Below are 17,422 nucleotides of genomic sequence, written 5' to 3'. Positions count from 1 at the left end.
TCAAAGCAAACTTTCTAATGCAATCTGTATCCGTCATTTAGCTATTTTTTTTGTAATGTACAGAAACTTTTTTTAATGTACAAAAATTTTTTTAAATGGACATTTATTTTATAAAATGGACGTTTAAATGGTTCCCCTTTTTAAATATTCATTAATTAATAATAATAATACGTTTCATTCTTAGCAGAAATATTGCCTATATTATTATATTAATAATGTATATTTTTCTCATTTGACATGTCAGGAACTGAAGGAATGTGTAAGAAAAACAACTGCATATGTATTTATAATATTTAACTGTTATAATTTATCTGTAAATTGATATAATTTAATTGTATTGTCAGCAGAGGAACTTCACCAATCACGCCATAGTCCAATCTCTAGTGTCTCAGATGTTTCCAAATGTGCCAAAGCCGTGCTGTGTTCCAGGGAAGATGGCACCGTTGACCATGCTAATTGTCGACAGTTCGAACTCAGTCGTCTTACGCAAGTTTGGAAGCATGGAAGTCGAAACTTGTGAATGTCGATAAATGTATTCAATTTCATAAGCTGAAAAAAAAATGAAAAATGAAAACAAATCAGTGCCATTTAAACAATTTTATTCCATATATAAAATTATAATAAGACTCTGATAAGGTAACGTTTGCAACGAAATAAAAAAAAAAAAAAAAAAACATTACAAAAGAAGACCAAAAGTTATTCGGATCCAAATTTATGATTATTGTATTCAGTATTATTTTATAGTTCAATTGTATTACATAACCAAAACGAATAATGCACTAAATTTTTTGACAAATACTATGCACATATCCTATGCATTGTTAAACCATACATACACACACAACTTAAATTCTATTTAGAAATTTATGTAGTGATAAATGAATTTTTACTATTAACAAATATAATAATTTAAAGATTGAATTTTGATTCGTCAAAAAATAATGGTTCTGTATATATTTTATACTTACTCGATACTATAACCAGTCGTTTTTTGTATGTACATTGTGGATGTTAATTTTCTTATTCAATCTACAATATACAGCATTGACTGGTGTCGCTTTAGAATCCACTTTATGCATTTATAGTGATAGATTTTTATTTTATATGAAAGTATAATACTGTTATAAATCAGTGCTGACCATACTAGCAAATTATTAACTTCATAGAATTGTAAAATCTTTAATATTCGCACCCAAAAAAGCTTTATTTTAACGATCAATATTCAGAAAAGTTCGATACTATTTATTCATCAAATATAATAGTTATAATTCATATTTAATCAGTATTAATAATAAATATTCAGCATTTTGTATTAATAAATTATCAATAATCACTCAATTGTATGTATGTATTCCACCATAGTTCTAATTGTTCTTTTGATAGCAATCTGTGAGGTTTTTAGCTTGCTTTTGTGGTCTTTGTCTTGTAATGTTAATATTTTTATAAGAGTATTCAAATTAATATATAAGGCTAGATAAAACATGTGTTATGTTATAATTTTGTGGTATTGAAAAAGCCAGCGTATTGTAAACATCATAACGATTCCCAAATACATATAAAAATAAGTTATAGAATTTGAAGATGAATAATAGAATAGTTCTGATTAATGAAAAAAATGTATCCCAAAGACGTTTTAGATTAACATCCCCGTATTTATGTATAGTACTATGAATGTCACTCGTTTTCTCAACTGTTTTTGAATTTGAAAAAAAAATGATTTAATCTTAATTTTAACTAAATTTTAAACTGAAAAATTTAACGGTTTTTTTCTATGCAAAATTTTTATTTAATTGTTCAAGTTTCGCATAAGTCATTGAAACAAACCAGCAAATGTTTGAGAATGTACGTGTTAGTTTGTGGTGCATATAAAATTGTAAATATGTATGTAGAAAAAAAAGAACAATAACATAATGTTAAAAAGAATATAATTAATTAAAAATACTTCAATAAACATACGTCAAAATTTTAGTTTTCTTTTCGCTCGCATATTTATTTTATTTTAAGACTTTAATTTATGGTTTAAATCAATCAAGTGAATTTTCTAGGCAAATTCAAATAAGAAGGCAAGTATTTACATATGCAATATATGTATAGTACATAATTTATTTAGACTTGTATTATAAAATAAAGCACAAATTCCTTTAGAACAATCAATTTATTTATCTTATATGAAAGACGAATTAGACAAATTTTGATTTCGATATAAAAAATATCTTATTTATACGTAGGAAATTCCACCGTGATATACGATTGCTTGTATATTATCTTATAGATTAAATATCGGGTTTCAAATCAGCAAGAAGAACTTTTTCACCAGGTTTGAATGCTGGCATACCAAGATATGGACAAGAAGCACAGCGGAAAGCATCTCCCAAATAACACTGAAAAAGAGGTAAACATTCAGTCAATAAATATCTATTACAATTAAATTAATTATAAAAAAGCCATATTACGCTTCCGCAAGAAGATTTCGGAGTTTCTTTGACTTCTCCTTTTAATTCTTCAGCCAAACCGCAAGAACAATCGGCACAAGCCTTACGTTGCCCGGTTGTTCCACAAACTGCAATTGCATAAAATACAATAAACATGCAGTTGAATATGAATACATACAGTAACGGTCAATGAAAAAGTGTCAACTTTCAAATTACGGTAAATGCAAGTATACTTTTTTTTGGGGGGCTGGGGATTTATGCAAAGCCCTTTTATTTTATGAATATGATCCTTTGCTTTTTTTTTCGGCTCATTCTCATCGTCCCCCTGATGTTTATTAAAATTATGCCAAATTATCCTAAACTGACCGCGGCACAAAAAACTCAAAATTTCGGCTTTGGCTTTCAAACACGTCAGCTCACGATCTATAGCTTGTCAGTTTGGATGCAACAAGACATCAGTGCTCAAATATATCAAGATGAAATCAAATCCTACACATCCAGAATGAAAAAAACGTCCAGGAAGACCAAAAAAGACCACAATTGCTGAAGATCAACTTTTGAAGTGTTCCTGTCAAAACTACCGTAGATATCAGATCGGAGTTTATAGCGGCTAGTGGTTCTGAAATAAGTCTATAAATAACGTGACATCACCTTTTTTTTTAAAGAAGACCAACAACAAATCCATTTCTTACCAAAAAATGTGCCTGCAGCGTCTGGAAAGGGCCAAAAAATATGAAAATTGGACACTAAGTGATTGGCAGAATATGATCTTCTCGGATGAGAGTAAATTCAATTTATTCGGGTCCGATTAAATGCGGTGTGTGAGAGGCAGAACTGGGGAATGTCTAAGTGACGAATGCTTTTTGCCAACGGTGAAGTATCCTGCAGGATAGATAGTCTGGGGTCGTTCTTTTACTTTTGGGTGGGCCAGTTGGCTTTTATTGACAGAACGGTAAACGCAGAAGTTTACAAAAATATATTAACAATGAACCTGTTCCCATCTATTGAAATGCATTGCGTGTATGAAACACAAAGCATTTTCCAGGGCGATTCTGCACCGTGTCATCACGCTAAATCCGTATATGTTTATATTTTTTTAAATACTTTATATCCTAAGCAATATTTTAAATGCAAAAATATTGTACAGATTAAATATTATGATATTTAGGTGAAAGACTTTAATAAAAAAACATGGAATTTTGACGCTGGAGTGGCTGGGTAATAGTCCTGACCTAAACCCGATTGAGAACTTATGGGGCATAATGCGGTTAAAAGTGAATAGCAATAAGTCTATTTGTAAATACCAGCTTATATAAACATTAGAAAAAGTGGGGTATGACGACATTACAGGCGATTGTTTAAAAATATTGGTGGAATCGATGCCTTTGAGAATGAGAGAAGTGATATAAAATAAAGGAAGGGTTGCACAATATTAGATTAAGTGTTTGTAATGAGTATTATATATGTAGATATAGTTTAAGTAAAAAAAAATTAATAAATAAATAGATTTTATGCAAAAAACATTTTTTTCTATAAGACAACAAAATCTTTTAAAAAACCCAGTTTTACAAAAACTTGAATAAAATTTTTATTTTACATAATATTAAGGCTCAAATAATATCAAATCATCGAAAATATATTTATGTAACATTTGTCATTCAAAATTGTTGGATAGAAATTATTTAGAGCAAATAAATTTTAAAAAATACGCATTTTTAAGGTGGACACTTTTTCATTGATCGTTACGGTACATGATTTATCCTCAATCTAAACCTCTGAGAGAAGCCGGATCAGGTTTCTTCAGATCGTTCTCGTCCAATAATAGATCGGAATCTATCAAATCATCGTCTGTATCCATTTTCCACGCAGATTCAACGGTGTTGTCTAGCTTCCAAATGTTAGTACCGAGTTTCATAGCCGAACCTACCTACAAATATACAAAATATTAAAACAAAAGTATTAAAACAAATGTACGATGAAATGCTTGAAAGAAAATTTTGCAAACCTCAAAATTAGGTTTATTGCACGTGATAACACCCTTATCGGAGACCACATCTACGAAGCCGTTCAATTTTAAGAATGATGCAATTTCATCAGACTTGTCTTCTAAAATTAATTTTCCCCCTGGCTTTAAGACATGCAGAATAATTGCCAGTATTTTATCATCGTGTGGAACAGAGTGGGGGGCAATGAAGTTTGATAACACAACCTCGAAAGTCGATTGAAGGTGAGAATCTAATATAATATAATAATATCATTAAGTAAGAGAATATTATATAATTAAATCATATTCTAAAGTTCGAGATTATAATAAGATCATTAAGTGTTGCACAATTTTATGAAGATGTTTGAGGTTATGGTACGTACTGATTGTTATAATTTGAGAATTTTCCAGAAAAACTTCTTTCGTGTTCGTTTTCTGCTTGAAATCAGTAACGAAATTCGTGATGTCTTCGGGTTTGGAATCGCTCCACATCAGCAGAACCCTATCGTCACTCTTGATCTGGTCCATTTTGATGATTTGCGAATTACCAGAAGGTGCAATCAGACGTCAAAATGACAGCTGAGTGAGTCAACCAGTGCTGCCAATCGTATAAATCACTATTTCTTCAACCAATTTATTGAATTCGACGAATTTACCGAAATACAAATCATAATATTTTAAATGCTGGAATATATTTCATGAATTTATAAATAAATATCATTAAATAGTAAAAATATGCTTTTCATTTTACACTAAGGTCAATTTTGTTTTGTAATTAATCAATGTTCTCATAAAATAAATAAAAATTACGTTTTTTAATACATAAAAATTATAATTTCATTTATGTATGCATATAACATTGAAAATCTTATTTTTCTCATATTCGCTTAAATTCAAAGCCACATAACACAAATAATAATAATGCATGGTCGTAATTTGGTCAGTTTAAGTCTCCAGTGTGTTTCTAAGAGAGCTGTCAGATTGACGTTTGAAGTATAACCAATGTTTTTGTATTAAAACACTATACAAAATGAACGAATACGCTTTAATAGCCGGAATGTGTGCAGCCGGGGCCAGTTTATTTGGAAAATTAGCTGGAAACTCTGAATTTGGGGTACTTTTATAACTGTACTTTTCTTTAATTCAGTGTAACATAAAGCTACATTTCACGACCATCTTTATTCGAAGTTGCTCAAAATACGGGAAATTAACTATACTCAATATACAAATATATATATCATAATATATCTTTTTATTTGTTATAATTTTTACAGTTCAACCTTAGCATCAGTGTGTTCTGTCTAGTCATAATGATTGCTTTGAATGCTGTAATGTGGACTTTTTATTCTAAAGCTTTAAACCTGTCCGATACCTCAATTGGCCCAACGGTGACGTCCGCAGCAATAAACTTTATATTTTCTGTAAGTGCCACACAAATAATCAAATATAAATACGATAAATCAGTTTATATAAATTTATTTTTTTTAGGGTATTTTGGGTGCTTTGATCTTTGGCGAAAAACCTTCATTACTCTGGTGGACTAGTATGTGCTTTGTATTAGTTGGATTACTATTTATAATAAAGGGAAGCAAAACAATTTTAAAACAAAACAAAAAAGAGTAATATGCTTAATAGAATTACTCATACAAAAATAAATATTGTTGACATCTGAAAAAATATATATGTATATTTTATTGTTATTTAATCATATCATTAAGTTGAATAAATTTTATTTTATATTACACTGGCAATGAAAATTTATTTTACATAAGTAGTTAATATCCTACTATTACCATATTTCGAATTGTTTCAATAAATACTGATAAATTAAAAAACTCAGTAGCTATTTATCACTACATTTCAGCATATTTTGATATGTACATACATACATATTAATCTTTCTATGCATAAAAAAAAATTTTTTCCATTCAATAATACATATACAGGTAAATACTTATAAACTTTTACAGTTAAAGACATGTTTTGGTCAACTTTTATTTGTCTCAAAAATATTATCATAAAAAGTTGAGTGCGCGCATTACACGGTCACCGATCCAACCCGTTCACCCATTCGAAATGATGAATGAATGTATGTGCGTCTTCGTGGATGTGTGTACGCTCCCGCCGCTGACGTCACCCGTCATTCGGCCTGACGTCGGACATGTCAGACGCTCCCCCCCCCCACTTCCCCTCTATCCCGTGTCTCCTCGACCACTTGGCCACGTGGACAATTTGACTCTGATTGGCTGTGTCTCCACGCGTCCGCCACATATCAACCAACATGGTAAACGTACTACTAGTCATATGTAAACCAGTCAAAGGACAACCGGTCGCGCTAGATCGGTCACACGTGATCACCCGTCACACTAAAACTGGTCACACCCTAAAACTGGTCACGAGAAAACTGGTCACACCCTAAAATCGGTCACGTGAAAACTTTTCACCGATTTTAGGGTGTGACCAGTTTTCTCGTGACCAATTTTAGGGTGGGACCAGTTTTATCGTGACCAGTTTTCGTGTGACGGGTGATCACGTGTGATCGGTCTAGAGCGACCGGTTGTCTTGTGACCGGTTCACATTTGAGTAGTAATCACCGAACCACAAACATATATACATCACGTCCGTTTTTATATATGTATATTATTATATACTCGCACATGTGAATTTAAGTGAAACTAAATATGCAATTTATACGCATTATAAAATAGTTAGATTAAAATTGTAACCGAAGCAAGAAGTCAACTTTAGCTCACCAATATTTACCACAAGGGCCATTAATTTATTAAGAAAGCTCTTATGAGGACACATCACGCACATTTACCATAACCCACGGGTACTTCAAAAACTGTATTATTTATTACATTATTTATTATACTTAAGTAAAAACATATAATTACGATTGATAAGAAATATGGCTCAGTTATTTTAGTACAAAGCTCAATACAGTATCAATCACGAAAGTTGTTAAGTCCGATTACGGGACGTAGCCTATTTATGAAAATAAAATTCGCGTGCATTCAATTAGGATAGTCGATTCGAGTGGCGCTTGGCACGTAAAATTTTCCTGAAAATTCACGTTTATTTTCAGGAAAATTCTATGGGCGGTTTGTCGATACGGCGAGTACAGGGTGGGCTCACGTGTGCCAGTATCGGCCTAGACGCGGCCGGACTCTGACGTGTTTCAATAGCCGGTTCCGGTTTTGATTTTGTCACAATTTCACCACAAACTGACACCTTCTGACATGGACCAGCACCATTTATAGATAGGATGCTGCGAACGCAGACCCTGAGACCGGAAATCGACGTCGGGAAAATGTGACGCGCGGAAAACGGGGCGCTCGGCGTCGATAGCCGTTTGTTTATTTATCGTTTAATTTTTCCGCGGATTCAGAATTTTAAATTAAAGCAAAAACTTTCTTGCGAACACCCTGTAAGTCGTGAAACGCATCTAAGCGTATAAATAAATACGAGATTGTTTATTAAATAGAGCCGATACTCGTAATCAACATTCGTCATGGGGAACGGAATGAACAAGGTACTGCTTTTATTCCATATTTTATATGATTTATTTATTGTTAAAACATTTGAAATGCTTTAAAAAATTTCGCAATATTTTAAATCTTTTTATTTATACACCTTATATGTGGATTGTTTTTTAGGTTCCACTTAAAAGAGTCTTGCATATCTTTATTTTTATTCATTAATTTATTTTAATAATTTTAAATCATTCATTGAAATCAAACAATTTTATCTTAAAACAAATGAGTATATAAAATAATAGTATCATTTCATTGTTCCATTTCAAAACCAATTCTCGGCAGATTTTCAATTAATTACAAGTACTGGACTTTATTTCTAAATAATATAGTGGAAACTTTAATGCCATTATTTAAATTATTCCCGCTATTTACTAATTAATTCATATGTTATTGAAAAACCGCCAAGAATATTACCCTACAAATGCTACCGTTTCCTTATAAAATATTCATTTCTAGCTCGTTGTCTATAATGAATTATTAAATTCATGTTTAATTGTTGCGATGCAATATAGATAAAAGTTGCGTGCTGCTAATTTTAGATTTAAAACAACGATAATTTGTCGTATTGACTCGTTTTTAAATAAAGCTTCGAATTCTTTGTAAGTTTAAACTGGTAGGGAAAAGGGGGTGTAATAAATCTAAATAATACTCCAGCGTAATAAAAGAGATGTCTGCAATGATTTTCTGAATATAAAAATTATAGAGTAGATGAAAAGGGGTGTTTAGGGGTAGGTAAGCTCGCGACGCGAATATATAATGTATCATAATATGAAAGGAAAAGAATAAAATCGCGTGTAGGGTAACCTGAATCCGTCAAGCGAACTCAAAATATAAATTTGAGCTATATTTCATCTCGCATTCACGAAAACTTTGCCTGAGGGCATGGTCGGAAATCTGCCAGTCCTTGACCTATTGACCCCGATGCAACGATGCACTGATAGAACGAGAGAGAGAGAGACCACACATTATCATTCCCACCATTTACTTTTGTCTCACATTGTATTTATCGAACGGACCATTCATTAAAATATATTATATTATATTTATACAATAATATTTTCAAGATACTAAATTTCCGTTTTGATCCCCAAAAGAAATGCTATTTTACTATCCGTCATTTTATGATATATGACATATTTCCGTTTCATATAAAATATTCATAAATAAAACAAAAAAAAAAATAATAATAAAAATATATATATCAAACGTGAAAAATATGTACGTATATGAATAACGGAAATTAAAAAGTATCTACATATTTAAGTGTCAAATATTCTAAAATCGGTTGTATGCAGACATGCGATCTTTATTCCAGTGACAATGTTTTAAAATATGGTACAAGTCCCCAAAACCTTTTTATTTTAATATTGTATATCAAATACAAGTTTGTATTGCTCGTACAATTGTTGTACAATGTATTGACAAAAAGCCGATGTATCTGAATATCTTAAAAATGGCTATTAGATCCTTCTTTATTTCCGGTATGCATTTGTATGTATGTATATCCGACAAATTATTTGGGGTCAAAGTTTTTCAATGATGCTCTTATATGTACATACATATATAATATGTATACTCTTACGCAAACTGTTCTATTCTCTATTTCTCTACACAAATACAATCCGATTACTATTCGGTCCCAAAATTAAATCTACCAGTTTAAAGAAGGCAAAAGCTAAACAATTTGAATTAAATTGGACATGATTAGAATTAAATTGATACAATAAACTTAATGATACTTAGCCTTTTCTTTTCAAAGGTAGATTCGACCTTTTTATTTTTTCTGCAACTTTCATTTGACATTTAATCATAATAATACTTATTACTTATAAACTGTCATTATTATGCATGAAAATCGATATACATACATACATATATAAACTCAGTGCAAAAAGCTTTCGGCTCATAAAACGGAGCTTTATAGCTAGCTTTCGCGAATTGAGACATTATACGCGTATATTATATCGAAGAAAAAAAATTTGGCAGAGAAAATCTTAAGTCATCGCTTAAATTGTGAGAGGAATTCTCCGGATATTTTTCTAAAGATGAGAAAAAGTCGATAACGGTTTTTTGAAAAGCAATTTCGTCAAGTATAGATCAACAAGGAAGCCATGAAAACATAAGTAGTCCACCCGCTATCATCATGTGAGAGGCCGTATTGAAGCGCTTCCGATATAATTCAATTTCCTCCAAATTAGACCTTTTAGAACCAAACCACGGCATTTCATATTACAAAACAGCCCACACAAATTAATTTTAATCATAATACACCGCACCACTGAGCATACATTGCCCCGAAGCTACGTGTAAAATATACAAAGTTTGCTTTCCATAGTGTGCTTATACTCTTGTCAATTATTTATACTTACCAAAAAATTAAACAATTATTTGATTGGTTAGAAATAATGTAGTTAATGAACACACGCGGTAGAAAGAGACGAGCGTATACAAACTGCACACGCTATTATTTTATTTATTTTTTACAATTTCGCCATAGTGTCATTACAGATAAGCTCCAGGTCGTCACTATGGCTAATTTATTACAAGACATTGAAAACTCATACTTAACGAGCCATCTAAATACATACATACACATGTAAATCGAAACCATGCCTGACATATATGGCCAGATATTACAAACATCGTATAAATACCATTAATACCATTTTACATGTAACAATACGAATTTTTACATTCGATAAACAACAACCACATAGACATCTATGGTGGGAAATCTGAGATATAACAATAACTCAAAGTTTGGAACAGAAAATTGGGAAGGAAAAGCCAATTTTACCGGAACAGAAAAATTGTCAAATTCTGATAATAAACGATCGACCCCGACAAACCAAGGTCTGGCCAACAACGAGACTCTTAGTGGGAATCGAACCCGTGACATCAAGCACGAAATAATTCAATACTCACCACTAGACCACGCTGCTGGTTATCTCGTTTACGCAAGCTAAATAGTTCGATTTTGATCAACCAATAAAAATTTAGCAATTATTTGAACCGACCAATAAGAATATTTTATTTGAATTTGATTGAGGCAATCACAATCGAACAATTATCAATGATGTAAATAATATATGTAAATAGAATAAAAATTATGTTTCCATACCGAATTTTAAATCGGTTTTGACTGGCCCATTATAGTTCCGTTTGACCGAGTTTGTTTTTCACGTAATAGGGGCTTTAACCCTTTCTGTGTTAGGCGTAGTAGGTCAGCGAGTCATAATAGGGAACGCAATCAATCGACGATACTATGTTTTTTACATTTATTTATATATATTTATGCGTTTATCGTGAGCGTATTGTGACACAAACGACCTTTTAATCGCTTCAGATATTTACGACTTACATTCGAACAATTCAAACTGTTTACTCAAATATAATTATATTTGTAATAGATCACCGCCATTTTGTTGCGTGTCTGTTGACAATAAATATACATATTATGTGGCTCGGTTGAAAAAAAAAAACCAATATCATAATATGTATCGTAAATTCCATCGATGCCAATAAGGGTTGTTGTGTGAATTTGTTTGTATAACTTTCTTCTCGTAAATTTTCATTTTCAAGTGAGACTTTCGAAACACATAACTCTATTAGGACTCGTGCGTCCCTTTTGTCTGATATAATATTTAATGATTCAAGGATGCTGCGGCAGTGCGGGACACGCGTCGGTAGCTGCGTGTGCGTAAAAGTTAGGCTGAGAATCCTTAAATTAATAACGAAGTCCTCTAAAACGGAACCCATTCTTCGGTTAAGTTGCCCGGTGAATGTCGATTATATAAGATATTTAATTCAATCCGAAAACTCTGGTGTAAGTTCAATTTTGATGAAGAACGACGATATTAAAACAACAAATATAGCATTTACTATTTAATTCAAGCTAATATTCATTTATGCCGTGATAAAATTTCGAGGAAAATTTGAATTTTTCCATATTTTGATATACAATTTTAGAAATTGTAATTAAATAATCCGATAATCCGACTATTCAAGCCGACTAGAACACATTACTGTATTAAAATAGTAATTTATAATATAAAATTTTACACTTAAGAGAGCTGGACACCAGCGCCTTGTCCATACAAACGTATTACACTTCTCCCTTCCTTAATTATGGCACTAGAGAAAATATATGCTATGGATATCCACCATAGGCTTTTTTCTGTGGTTTTATTTTTTTGATTAGTCATTTTTTATAGGAGCTAGGAGGCGCCAAACAACTATAAAATCGCCTCTTTTTTACACCCACGAAAAGAGTCCAGCGTGCTTATTTAACGGTTGATTTTTAAAAAAATAGGAGCACACAAACATAGAAAATATCTTTCTCATACCGGTGATGAAATTTTTTTTTAAATTGGTCTAGTTTCTGAGGAAAAAACTGGAGAATACGAAACCTCGATTATGTCGATTTAAAATACGTATTATATGGTCGAAGCGCAACTGTCGCATTCACTCGCATATATATATATATATATATATATATATATATATATATATATATATATATATATATATATATATATATATATATATATATATATATATATATATATATATATATATATATATATATATATATATATATATATATATCGAAGAAATGAACGGCAACAAAATTAAGGTTTCGGGTATACAGCCCTCTTAAGTTAATCGGATTAATCAATAACTGCAATTTCATAAAAATTTAAATCTGAATCGTATTTTATATGGTATATAAGTGCTATTAAAAAATGGATTGGATGACCTATTCAATCCTGAAAGTTTTTTCCGATATGGCCTAGTATTTATAAGTTACAATTGAACTGTGTCAAGTGATATATATATATAATCTCTATGTATGTATAAACATATGTACATATGTAAGTTCCGAGAAGTTGTTTTTAATTTTTTTATATATTTAATTTATAAGCCATTTTCAAAAAGAGAAATTAAAATTATTAGCACTTATAAAATACAACCGGACTAACAATAAGGGTGATTTTATTTTCTGAGAGCAAAATAAAAAAAATGATTTTCCGTTTTCTTTTCTTAAGATTTTTCGTTACATTTCGAAGAAGAGCGGAGTTGTACATTTTTTTTCGTCACACTGCAGCACATAACAATTGCTTTTTGTTTGTTGGCCCATTTTTTCTCCAAGTTTCTATAAAACGCTGAAACGCTTTGAGTTATGTTTTCCTTTTGTCTAGTCGTTGCCCCAACATTTTCTTTTTTCGCTATTTTTACACCATTAATCTTTTTTTTACCCTGGCAAAAGTTTCTAATCGACGAACCTTTCAATCTATAATACACACCTGTTTGTCAGTTCCTTATTTTATATCGTATACACACTTTCAAACCCTTGATTCACTTTTATTGGCTTCATTTTATGAAGAAATGCTCGTGAGCCTCTTCCAAATGAATCGCATGCTATAAACTTTTATTGATTACTAACCAAATTTACTAATGCAATAAGGCAAAGAAGAAAAACTTTTTAAGTAAATTTTGTAGTTTACACAGAAAAAAAGATTACAAAGTTTTACTAAATCAATTTATACAATTAATTATAAATACTCGAAATTTTCCTTACAATGAAATGTAATTCTGATTTTTTTTTCAATAATATGGTAACATTTCGATAATATGATAATATGATACGATATGGTAACGTTAATATTATTTACGCATATATAAAAAGTTTGGTCTTTCAAACGCTCCCACATAATTTAAATAATCCAGCCCAAACATTAAAGCTACTCTTTGTAATCCTGCGAGGCATAAAAAGATCCTTATCTTGTACCAGTACGATTTTGTAAATATGTTTACCTCGTTTTTCGTTTCAAAATATACAAAAAATTGCACAGGTACATTGCTAACATATCGAATGAAAAAACTATGTATTTTATTTCACAGGTCCTTCCAGGGCTATACGTAGGCAACTACAGGGACTCCAAAGATCCTGCCCAACTAGACAGACATAGAATAACTCACATATTGGCGATACACGACGCAGCGAGACGCCTACATCCAGTAAGTACCCATTTTAGAATTTGATATGATGGTTTATGTGTCAATGCGTAGTTTATCCGACTATTTTTAAGGTAGCTTATCTTTAGTGTCCGATAGAAAATAGATTGTTCGCTATTTTCTCTTCCACAGTCCGTCGAAGGAAAATCGCCCTTTGTAATCATGAGATTGCGTGCGGTCACGCCACTATTTGCCAGAACTCGACATTTCCTCGAATTGCACGTTTTTGATATTACACGTTATATTTTATATTTTATATACACCTTTGTCACAATATAATCCGATCATATTTTGTGTACTGTTTGCGTTTTTTGTTGGAAGTTCGATGTAATCGAATTCGTTGTAATTTAATTTCGTGGCTTTGAAAACTCAATGCAAACAAAGGACTACTCGCTGAGTGACGCGCGAGAGCTTTTGTTGTATTATATTTTCGAATTTAAAAAAAAAATGTATGTGCGTATTTTGAATTTCAATTATCGTGTTTCGAGATTTTAATCGCATTATCAATTTGCGCTTTTCGGCTTAAAATTGTGTGTGTATGTACATAGTTTGAAATGTTTCCAACGTCGGAATTGATACGAACTGTTGTTATTTAATTTTGATGGAAAAGGTCAAAAATTTTGTGGCGTTGATATTTCAATTAAAATTTTCTTGGGTTGTTATTCAAATCGATATCACTAAGTTATTCATTAAAAGTTTTAAATTAATTTTGATCAATTTATTCGTTGATAAGTTATGTCTGCAAAAGATAAAGTCTATTAACACAATGTTTCAAAAATATGAAATATATACAAATCTAATATACTTTTTGACCCTATTTTACTATTTTTTTTCTATATTACTTTTAATTTCACATAAAATCCCAAATGGGTAAAAAATATACCTGTAAGGTCCGTTTATATTATCCAACACTGCACGGAAAAGGCTAATTATGTTCATATTATACAGCACCGCTCGTTTTCGGCACGTTTATACTTGTTTTCAACAAATTTAATTGAAAGACGGCTGCACTCGCCACTATGACGTCACGTCATGTATGAATATTTCCACAATGGTCGAAGAAAACCGATTCTGCTTGAAAAGTTTCTGTGACATGTCTTGCTATGTATTAAATATTACGAGTCGTCATTTCCACTACCCACTAACTATTGAAATGTAGCTAGATATGTAGTTCATATACATTTTATTTTTATTTTATTTTATTTTTAATATACAAGTATACCAGTGTATATTAAATATGACACTGTGGCCAGACAATATATAACAAAGCTTTTATATACACAAATCATCATCATCATCGCAGCCATTCGCCATCCAATGCTGGATGAAGACTTCTCCAACACGCTTCCATTACTCTCACCATTACATCAACCACCTGTGTCATACTTCTAACACACGTATTCCGTTTTCTATCTCTCCTATATAAAATAACCGTTTCACATTTAATAAAAAGCTCATCATAGTGGTAAATGCTATTTACTAATCCAAGTAACGTCCACTTAATAAATAATAAAAAAAATTATAATGTTAGCTCTTAATATTGTAGCGTTGACCTGTAGAGGGGTTTCCGAGATCGGAGTGAAAGACGCAGCGAGTAGTGGTAGAGGTTTTTTATCCGTCGGTCAGCCAGCTGACCTACGGATCTAGCATGGAAAAGATCCACCGAATATTTATACACAGCATGCACTCTCAAGACAGAGATATCATTGATCGATTTGTCATGAGACCTTATTGGTTGTTGCATGCGGTTTATTCATACGGTGAGGCCTTTTCATCTCGAGCGAGAGATCAGGTGATCAGTGCTAGTAAACCAGTGGTCGGCGAGCACCAATCACCTAATCTCTACGTTACAGTATTTTAACATATACTGTATAAATAATTTAAGCGGTTTCAAAAAAATACTTTGGAGAAGTTTTCCTGTACGAATTCTACATACTTTCCAGTACATATGTACATACTAGCAGCACGGCCCGGTGGTTGCGTTGATATTAAGCATCGAGAGGTCACCGGGTTCGATCCCGTGAGCTGACCTCGATTAAAAAGAATTTATTCTGAGTATAATCTTAATGTTACTGGTCAGACTTGGATATTTGTGACTCCAAGTCGATCATTTCCTATCAGAGTCCTACCAATTTATCTGAACTCATTGTTGAAGCTGTTCCTCCATCAAATGGACAAAAACCATCCTAACCGCAACTATTTTAATATGATATAAAAAAATTTCACCACTATTTTAAAATGATTTAAAAAAATTATTAGCTATAACATAGATGTCTCGCTAGTTTTCTTATATATGTATAGTATTTGTATTATGCTTATACATATGTTTGGTCACAGTGACGAGTTAGAGTATTATGTAATGTCACTGTGGATAATATGTGAATAAATAAATAAAGTGTATTTTAAACATATACCTACTATATACCTACGTATATAAAAGAGACTTGGCTCACTGTTCACAGTCACAGTCGCTTTTTGCCATTGTTATCCCCTACCAAGGAAATTCATTATAGCGAAAATTATTTTCTTCGCCCGTTGTCTGTTTGTTTTATAAATATTTCGCATTAATTACTGATCCGGTCCCAACCATTTCAGACCCATTGTATTGTATTATATGTATATGTGTACATAATATAATCCACATACATACGTTGCTCTTTAAGACAAAAACACATATAATAAATAAACAGAAAGCCATTGTTTGGCTTTGTGGCGCCAAAGTGAAACAATGAAACTTATTATTGTAATAATTATTATAGGCACGTACCGACTTTATTGTGATCGATCGCTTATATACAATTTACACCGATTCCCGTTCCATTAAGCAACATTTTCCGTAGTAAACTATTGATTATTTAACGTTTTGGGGTTTTATCGAGTGAGAGAGGGTCGATGAACTTGATAATTTTATTATGTTCAAAAAATTGCATTAAAATCGTATATAATTCATGTACATGCTTAATCTGATTGAACCACATAAATTTTTATTACTGGGGAAAGATAAATCGCGTTTAATAGCGTGAACGACGCTTTAAACCGTCCATTACAAGACACTTTATCATAATTTGTTCGTGATGTAATTAACATTTTCGTTTTGAGATAAGTTTGTTTTACTTGTATTACATTATTTCCCGTAATTGAATCTCGCATCATAGCAACTGGGATCCAGTAGAAATACAAACAATACACCTACATACATACCTATATATATTTATATAGAAAATGTATAGATCACATTATGTAGGTTGAACTGTGGGTTGGTTGAATGTACATACATACATACATACGTATAAACATGAGATCGTTTAATCCGATAAAGGATAAACTCGTCCTTGCCTATGTTTTGTCTCTTGCGAGGAAAGGTAAGGGCTGTATATATGTACTTCGTGCTTCTTTTTTTGGTCTCTAATAAAATAGAGGGTTTATCATATTATATTTTCCGACCTGTG

At 31.6% G+C, this 17,422-nt stretch overlaps 5 protein-coding genes and 1 long non-coding RNA gene across 10 annotated transcripts in view; 4 read left to right on the top strand and 2 right to left on the bottom strand.

Moving 5' to 3' along the window:
- The window catches only part of LOC143921140 (uncharacterized), a 129,870-nt gene extending 127,911 nt beyond the window's left edge, over window positions 1–1,959 (top strand). Inside the window, exon 6 of one of the 2 annotated variants that reach the window (XM_077444294.1) lies at window positions 345–1,959. In XM_077444294.1, the coding sequence (XP_077300420.1) occupies window positions 345–530 (186 nt within the window). In that variant the 3' untranslated portion in view covers window positions 531–1,959. The remainder of the gene's footprint in view (window positions 1–344) is intronic. The other variant, XM_077444295.1, reaches the window with a different exon arrangement.
- The window catches only part of LOC143921171 (uncharacterized), an 895,047-nt gene that overhangs the window by 344,852 nt on the left and 532,773 nt on the right, over window positions 1–17,422 (bottom strand). The gene's annotated exons all lie outside the window — the stretch shown is intronic.
- Window positions 1–17,422, top strand: part of LOC143921164 (uncharacterized) — a 754,379-nt gene that overhangs the window by 205,302 nt on the left and 531,655 nt on the right. The window lies entirely within an intron of this gene.
- CIAPIN1 (cytokine induced apoptosis inhibitor 1) lies at window positions 1,224–11,313 on the bottom strand. The gene is made up of 6 exons (XM_077444326.1): window positions 11,077–11,313; window positions 4,800–5,039; window positions 4,438–4,667; window positions 4,206–4,359; window positions 2,454–2,560; window positions 1,224–2,381 (listed from the first exon to the last, which is right to left on the bottom strand). The coding sequence occupies exons 2-6, from the start codon at window positions 4,942–4,944 to the stop codon at window positions 2,274–2,276; spliced, it is 744 nt and encodes a 247-aa protein (XP_077300452.1). The 5' UTR covers window positions 4,945–5,039; window positions 11,077–11,313; the 3' UTR covers window positions 1,224–2,273.
- Window positions 5,372–6,165, top strand: LOC143921167 (transmembrane protein 42). The gene is made up of 3 exons (XM_077444337.1): window positions 5,372–5,530; window positions 5,691–5,837; window positions 5,905–6,165. Exons 1-3 carry the CDS (start codon window positions 5,447–5,449, stop codon window positions 6,037–6,039), a joined length of 366 nt encoding a protein of 121 aa, XP_077300463.1. The 5' UTR covers window positions 5,372–5,446; the 3' UTR covers window positions 6,040–6,165.
- The window catches only part of LOC143921153 (dual specificity protein phosphatase 22-B), a 39,515-nt gene continuing 29,654 nt past the window's right edge, over window positions 7,562–17,422 (top strand). For all 4 annotated transcript variants that reach the window (XR_013261403.1, XR_013261402.1, XR_013261401.1 and 1 more), the window contains exons 1-2: window positions 7,562–7,951; window positions 13,860–13,976. Coding sequence is in view for 1 of the 4 variants with exons in the window: in XM_077444317.1 (XP_077300443.1) it covers window positions 7,931–7,951; window positions 13,860–13,976 (138 nt within the window). In the remaining 3 variants the exon portion in view is untranslated. The remainder of the gene's footprint in view (window positions 7,952–13,859; window positions 13,977–17,422) is intronic.

The sequence above is a fragment of the Arctopsyche grandis genome, chromosome 13, assembly GCF_051622035.1.
Source record: "Arctopsyche grandis isolate Sample6627 chromosome 13, ASM5162203v2, whole genome shotgun sequence".
Classification (NCBI taxonomy): domain Eukaryota; kingdom Metazoa; phylum Arthropoda; class Insecta; order Trichoptera; family Hydropsychidae; genus Arctopsyche; species Arctopsyche grandis.
The sequence above is the reverse complement of the archived record's forward strand: the minus strand, read 5'-3'. Positions and strand labels throughout refer to the sequence as shown.